This window comes from Centruroides sculpturatus, unplaced genomic scaffold, assembly GCF_000671375.1.
Source record: "Centruroides sculpturatus isolate CEXI.00-Female unplaced genomic scaffold, Cexi_2.0 scaffold731, whole genome shotgun sequence".
NCBI lineage: Eukaryota > Metazoa > Arthropoda > Arachnida > Scorpiones > Buthidae > Centruroides > Centruroides sculpturatus.
This window is the reverse complement of record NW_019385203.1, coordinates 257,367-265,463: the sequence shown is the minus strand read 5'-3', so window position 1 is coordinate 265,463 and position 8,097 is coordinate 257,367. Positions and strand designations below refer to the sequence as shown.

General features: G+C 29.4%; 1 protein-coding gene across 1 annotated transcript in view; it reads right to left on the bottom strand.

The window, feature by feature from the left end:
* Positions 1-8,097, bottom strand: part of LOC111636083 (autophagy-related protein 16-1-like) — a 116,143-nt gene that overhangs the window by 19,989 nt on the left and 88,057 nt on the right. The window contains exon 12 of the mRNA XM_023381253.1: positions 6,555-6,675. Within this exon, the coding sequence (XP_023237021.1) occupies positions 6,555-6,675 (121 nt within the window). The remainder of the gene's footprint in view (positions 1-6,554; positions 6,676-8,097) is intronic.

Here is an 8,097-nt window from a genome sequence, read left to right as displayed (position 1 = left end):
AGTTACTCATGTACCCATTGTATAGCTTTAAAATTGATTGTATTTCTAAATAAAAAGTTATTTTTATCCTTTCCTTCTTGTTTCATTATTTATTTAATTTTATGAATAAGTATCTATCAAATCAAACAATACGTGCATGTAATTATATATTTGTTAGTTTCAATATGTTTTAAATTTTATTTAGAAATTTATACATTTAATACTTTTAATTTTTAAAATAGGTCCTACGAGCAAAGAAATAGAAGAAATAGGAAAAGTTACATCTGTTAAAAAAAAAAAAGTCTACTTTCTATGTCAAGTTGACCTTCAGGAACAGATGGAAAATTTGAACTCATACTGTTTTTCAAAATCAATGGAACACCGGAAAATTTATCAACCGATACACGATCATAAGTAACGTTTTTGTCAGACTTTGCTACAAAGAATAAGAACAAGATTGAACAAAGTGAAGGTAATGTTTTTAGGAATCACTGGACATGGTACAAAAATTTATGGGAAGTTCAATTCTCGATTCAGTATGGATCCTTATAATTTTCCTTCCCCTTCTATGTAGTGTAGGAACATATATCTCAACTGTTCGAAGGAAAAATACTATAAAAAAGCTCGGATAAAAGAAAAGCCATGCGAACCAGAAATTAATTCTCCCAAACGGGATAGAAATAGACATTTCGAAATACACGGCTCTATCCGAGTTAAAATTCATGGAAAAAAATTATACGCAATATCCAATGATGAATATAAAGCGTAATAAAATTGCAAAGTTCAAGAAACAAGGTACTGAACACAAAGTAATATATATATATATCTATATATATATATATATAAACATTCATATATTGATAAAGTATCATTAAGGAGTAAACCTAAGATAAGCATCCTTGGCTTACTGTTTAACAACAGATCTCTTAACTACATCTGTCTCTACTTAATGAGGAATCATATTATGGGATTTTGATTAAAGCATCATTGTTGCAACATATTGAAAATTCCACACGACATTCCAAATTCTTGAAGAAATATATCCATAAACTTGTGTTTTTTCATGTTTGGGGAGGTACAGAGAATGTTTTCTAAGAATTAATGGAAAACTCTTGCCATTATGATACCAAACCAGGTGTTTCCTGTTGGGATGAGACCACCTTTACATACGGTCTTTGACCGACATGACATAAAATCGTTAGAGTCCTTAGAAATTTATATAGCTGATAGGAATGGAAATTGTATCAACTCAGATTGTAGTCAAGTTCCAAAATGTGGAATTATTATTTAGAGTGCCAAAAAAGTTATTATTAATAATTTCATTTTATAACATTACACCTTGTAAAAATTGCTTTTTTTATTTATGACGTAAATGGTGTGTCACTGTCTCAACTGAAAATCTTTGTGAATGCTTAAAAATTGGAATGTGGCGATGTTCGAATGATAGAACTGTTTCTTTTGTATTTGTTTCTGATGAGGGTTGGATAAATTGGGCCAAAAACGCTTGACCAGTAAATTGTTACTTGTTGTTTGCTGAAAATTGCTTTCAGGTATTATTTATTTGAACATTACAGTTCCAGTTTATATGTGTGTCATTTTTGAATTAATGGAAATAACAGCTATCCTCAAGAAACACCTAGAGCATTAAGATCCAAAAAAGAAAACTTCATTGTGAAGAATTCTTTGTTCAAAATGCAAGAGGTTTGGTACATGATCGATGCTGAGCCGGTGGAGTCACTTGTGAGCAGCATGACTCATCCATTCACTTGAGTGTACTGTCAAGAATGGAACAATGATTAAGTGCTAATTTTCACAACTAATCATAAATGTCAAGTTTGTAGTTTATGACTGTGAACAAATTTTGTGATTTAATTGAGAAATAAACTTGTAAAGAGACATTGCATTTTTCACAATTTTTTGCCATGTACTTTAAATAATCTCTTACCTATTGTCCAAATTATGTAGGCTCACTGGTGGAATAGAACCTTCAAACACTGGCAGTTGGTTAAAGGTTTGCACCTCACAAAATGGCGGGTCACATGGAGATTTCTGAATTTTTTTAACATTTGTAACACCAAATACAGGCCAGTTTCCCATAGAGAATCCTGCCAGAATGCACCACCCACATATTGTGTTGCTGTATCCCATCAAATTAAATTAAATTATACAGTGTTTATTATATTAATTGGCCAAGTTCTAGATCAAAAGTTAATCTGGAATCATCATTTGGTTAATAATGCTAAAATAAACTCAAAAATTTTTTAACATAAACTTACATAATATACCCAATCTCCAGCAGTGAAGTGGAATATTTACAATGAACAAATGTTTTCGGTGACCTTAAGCCTCCCTAATCAGGTTCTATATTTCTTTTGAATGTAAAACAGTGTATTGTGAAGAATGTTTTAAACATTCATTCCACATTGTAAATACTTCACTTTAGTGCTGGAGTTTGGATGTATTACACAAGTTTAGTGTTTCTCCAGTTACAATAGTAGTATTTAAATTTTGACATAAATAGTATCTGTAGTACACTGGATGTTTGAAAAGCTATCTAGGGTTGATGAGACAACCGTAGCTAGTATGACGACTCTCAGCAGGAATAATTACCCTACCAGGTGTCAACTAAATAAGTGGTCAATGATTGTGTTAATGCAAATAATTTTTTTGATCAAAAAAGTTGCAAGTAGACTCTACAATATTCAATGACATGGGTTTGAGAGATGATTACTTAGCCCTTATTCACAGTAGAGAACTTAATATACACTAAAATTGATGGTTGGCTTCTAAATAGTTCTCTAGAGAGATATAGAAAGAGAAAAATTATCAGGAATCAGGAACTTTCAAGATATAAATTCAAATAGAAGTGTGTAAAATATCATTTGAAGGTCTGTAAACAAAATTTGAATTTTCAACTAAGGCCAGTATGTTGTCATATTTTGGATACATCACTTTAAGCATATAACATTACTCTTGCATACCTTTACTTATATAATGAAAATTTTATAATTTGCATTAAAACATTCAAGTGATAAAGGCATGTGCAACACTAAGATAGGAACATTAGGTAGAATTGCTCCAGAAATTCAAGAAAACTCTTCTATAAACATTTCAAAGCCTGATGTTTTTTAATAATAAGCCAAACAATTGCCATATTGAATCAAATTATTTTACTGCTACTATTAATAATTAAATTCTAAATAATTTGGTGCTAGAAGTAGGCTATGTCCTTCTGATTCATATAGAAAGTGTGTTCTATTTAAGACAATTGTAAGTTTGTAACACTGATGATGCTGTGTACACGTGTATGGCCTGAGAGTATAGCTACTGGAGGCTCATATGATGTTATGTCATGCCTTTGGAAGGTTTTACCAGAGATTCAAAGAAATTGTGATCAGAATACAAACATTTAGCTGCCTTCTCAGATTCCAATGGAGGACAAAATAAAAACTTTAATACAATAAATATTTTGGACATTTGTAACATTTTTCTATTTAGTACTTAGCCACACCTTAGAATCATATAGACATCATCATCATAAACTCAATTTTTGATTAAAACCAGACAATCTGCTATATTACTGGGCTGTAATAATCAACCTATATGATTATATCCTAAATTATTCCAGAAGCAAAAATCAGATGGAGGTCGTGTAGCTGGCAACACATTTGCATGGTATGCAGAAGTTGAGACAATTCTTTTCTTCCATAAAAAACTATAATAAATTAAATATTAATTTATTATAATTATTAAAATTATCATGAAATGGCAACTTAACTGCCTATCTCTAGACAAATTAATTCATATCTAATTATTAACTTAGCCTTATTATAGTTTGATAATTTGGCAGATTATCCCAGTGTCTTTATGGTCTCCAATTGGATTAATTTAATAAAGAAACATGAAGCCAAAAGCTTTTTCACATGCACAAAATGCCATCTGGAGATTTCGAGCATTGAGTAAATAGAAAGTTATCTCTGCAAAAGGAAAAAGGTTGATCTTCAGAACTGCAGAATGCTAAAGTTTGACAGATCAGAGCTGTTGTTATATTTTCCAAGTAACCAGTATTTTCCTGTAGATGAAAAGATAGTAAGTGTAGCAAGAAGAGGAGGCGACATCCTTTCCCAGATACTCAGATGTCCCAATGAAGTAGCCAAACAATATTCCAATTTCTATCAAAAAACATAATGACCTCTGCAAAATGCTTGATTATATTTGGCAATAGGCAAGAGAGTTTTTCTTAGTATTAAACATCAGAAAACTTAGGGAAGAAGATACTTTACTAATTAATGATATGTTCCAAAGAGCCATTGTATTTTTGACAAAAATGAAAAATAATTGCATTGTATCCCATGTGTGTCAATACAAAACATAAACCCTAATGTTTTCATACTCCAAGAGAAGTGCAAGAGTGCAAGAGAGTATGCAAACATTATATGTCTCCAAATATGTGAATATTTTCTAGAAGAATTGCTGTCATGAGAGGACCCTACAAACAAAATTTGGTATATGTATTATAATTATTGCATAAGCTATACAACAGAACACAAAATGTTACTTATACCTGTTTTATAATTAACCATCAATTAAAATAAGAAATGAGGTTTGATGTATAAAAAATAGTTGAGAAGGCATACATATATTTACCCTTGGTGATTTCTAGAAAAACTGTAGGGGCAGATGAATATGTATAGCGTATAAAGTATTTCTCATGATTTTTTAAAAAACTTCTAGGCTAGTAGACAAAGGAAAAGTTGTTTGATGAGTTCATAACTACAATTTAAAATCAAAAGATAATCCACACCCACTTTTAAATTGCAATTAACCCAATTTCCCATCTTATTACATCTTTGAAAGAACAAAAGGTGTAAATTATTAGTGTAAATGAATAAAAATTAAAACAAAGACTCATTTATCAGAAACATATTTTAAATATATACAATGGAGTATTTCTATATGTTTTCAACTTAAACGCTGTTTATATAAAGATCAAGGCAACATTCTTTAACAGCCTTTAAATACGTTTTTTTTATACAAAGTGACAGATGTATATTTTGAGAATTGTTTTCATAATGTTCAAATTACCTTCCAAAGTTTCTCCTTTCTTCACAGAAGACGTGGATTCATCCATCTGGATGACGTGACCGCCAAGTCGTTGCATGGCTGCAGAGAAGGAGCAACTGGTGCGGGTACTCACTTCATAGAAGATGGAAGCCATCACTTTTCCCTGACATACAATAAATTACAAAATCTTCCTTATTTTATATATAGTAAATAAAACAATCATCAATTAATGAAAATACAGTTTAACCCGATTATAACGACATCGGATGTAACGAAAACCCTAATATAACGTCAAATTTTTATCGGCCCCACGATTTTACTATACTAGATAATGTTAAAACACCCACTTGTAACGACATAAAACCCTGTTTTAACGTCATATTTGAAGCACTCTTAAATTTACAAAATTNCATGCAGAACCTTGCTTGCTATTAAGTTGGTTATAATTTTTTTTAAACATTCCTATTTTTTTTTGCAAACTTTGTAATTATAACTACTTTTAAAATTCATTACATTAGAAAATCATTATGATTAATTTTAAAAAAACATTTGATTCCAAATCTACCTAAGTAATAGAGGAATGGGAATATTTTCAATTAGGGACAGTATCAAAATCATATTTTTATTGTTAAAAAAATAAAGCCTAGACATATGGGTAAAAGTAAGGCCATAGTCAATTCATTTGGATAATATGTTCAAACAGCCAGAAAACAAAATCAATACTATAGTAGGACACTTAATAAAACATTTAACACCTTCTATCGCTGAGAATACTTTATTTAAATTGAAGCTGAGTTTGATATTTAATTATTTAACTATAGTAGAATTTGATAAACTGGTAGAAATAAAAGATTTTAGTAATATGACTATTGAAGATGTTCAATAATCACTGGTAAAGTAGATTTGGTACAAAATGGCATCAAAGATAAAACGAATCAATTTAGAGGATGAGAACAGAAATGAAAATTCTTAGGTTCCTAATTTTACACTAAAAAACATGAGAGAAGACATGAGCTTAGTTGAACAATTGGACTCATGATTTCAATGCAGATTCTTTTGATTAAAAGGAGCACAAAGCTCAAAAGGATAGCTTCAAAAGTGCTGAATTCCATACCATGAAATTTGTAAAGATCTAACAAACAAAAAGATATGACTGCAAATTACTAATGTTTTAAAAAGAACAGAAAATACTTTGAAGCATCTAGATGTTTTGTAAGTTTCAAGGCAGAGATATTCTGCAGAAGCTCACAAATTATTCCCAAAATGCTCTCATTTGATTGTGAGTAGCAGAGATTTAGAGGAAGAAAATTAATAGATGTATATCAGTATTACAGTTTGTAAGATGTTTAATTTCAGTTCACAGTTTTTAATAAAAATTCAGTTTCAGATAGTTACAAAAATCAAGTAGTGATACTATAACAGATTTTATAAGATCCTAACTACTGTATTATGTAAGGAATACCTGTACTTATTTATATATAAATATTTTAATAAGTTTAAAAGTTCCTTACATGCTCTGCTACGAAGATCCCAAATCTTTAGAGTACGATCATGGCTACCTGATACAACTTTACTGGATTCACCAAGAAATTTAGCAGCCATTACTTTTCCTCCATGACCAGTTAGTGTGTGCTACATTGATAAATACAAAGTTTTATATAAATAAAATGTTTTACATATTTATTACATTATATTAATAATTCAAAATGACTATCATTAAAAAAGCATTTTAAGTTTACTAAAAAATTTTTAGGCTGATACTAAATATCATCATTAAAAACAAAAACAAAACACTTGAATAAATAAAAATAAAACAAATGTTTTTAAACATTAACATATTTAATATTATAGCAGTACAATAAGTGTTATATGTTAAAAAGTTTAATTCATTTCATAAAATTTATATTGTATTACTTTAAAATACAAAAATATATTGTATTCTTGTCTTGAAATAACACATTTTAAATGATTATTGTATAAGCCTGTCAACCTGGCATACAAGTTAACTTTAATGTTTTTCAGTTTAAAATTTTAATTTAGACTTATGATCATTGCATAAATCTGTACCCAAAACATACAATCAGCAGGCAACAACTGATATGTGGATAATTATATGGTAGCAAATAGCAGAAACATAATAAAGCAACATCATTTTCATTAAAGACAGTAACTTTAATATCTTTCAATATATTCCTTCAATCACACTAAATAACTAAATATTGCCGCATCTGTTCTAAACTTTTACACTGGAATTTAATTAATTAATAGAATTTGGTGTAAACATTCTAATTAAAATTTATACTTTATCTTATATATATGTTACTGGCCAAACCCGATTTCAGACCAAGTTAGTTTGTCCTACCCATGTCAGGATATATTAGTTTAGCCTAAGACAATCTAGTTTGGCTTAAATATATTAGGCTTAACTAGTTTGTCCTAGTCCGAACTGATTTAGAATTATTATTTAAGTCAGGCCTGGCCAACCCAAATTGTTTCACTGGCCACTTTGATCACACATAACATTACAATGGGCCACAATTTAGGCAAACATGCTTTTAAAAAAGTAAAACAAATACAAAATGAATAAGATTTCATTGTTATACCAAGAGTTTGTACTTGCACTTGTGCATTATAACAATAACACATGCAAATTTTCATTTATTTAATTGTTTCAGTATACACAAAACGAAAAACGAAAGTTTTAATAGATATATAATATCGCTTAGCGGGCCACACAATTTAATGTGACGGGCCGTGGGTTGGCCAGGCCTGATTTAAGTATATTAATGGTTAAAATAAAATTAAAAGGCAATCAATTAGATGAACAATATTTATTCAAACATAGTCTACTTAATTATAAAAAACGGTATTGATTAGAAGTGACACAACACTTGTACAAAACTATAAAATAAAAATAAGCTAATCAGTACTTATCAGTTTGTATTTTTTTTATTAAGCCATGCACTTTTAAAGGTAATTAACTTTCGAAAATATTTTCAAAAATTCAAACGAAATAATAAAAATAACTTTTAAAGTCAAACTAAAATTAAAAAT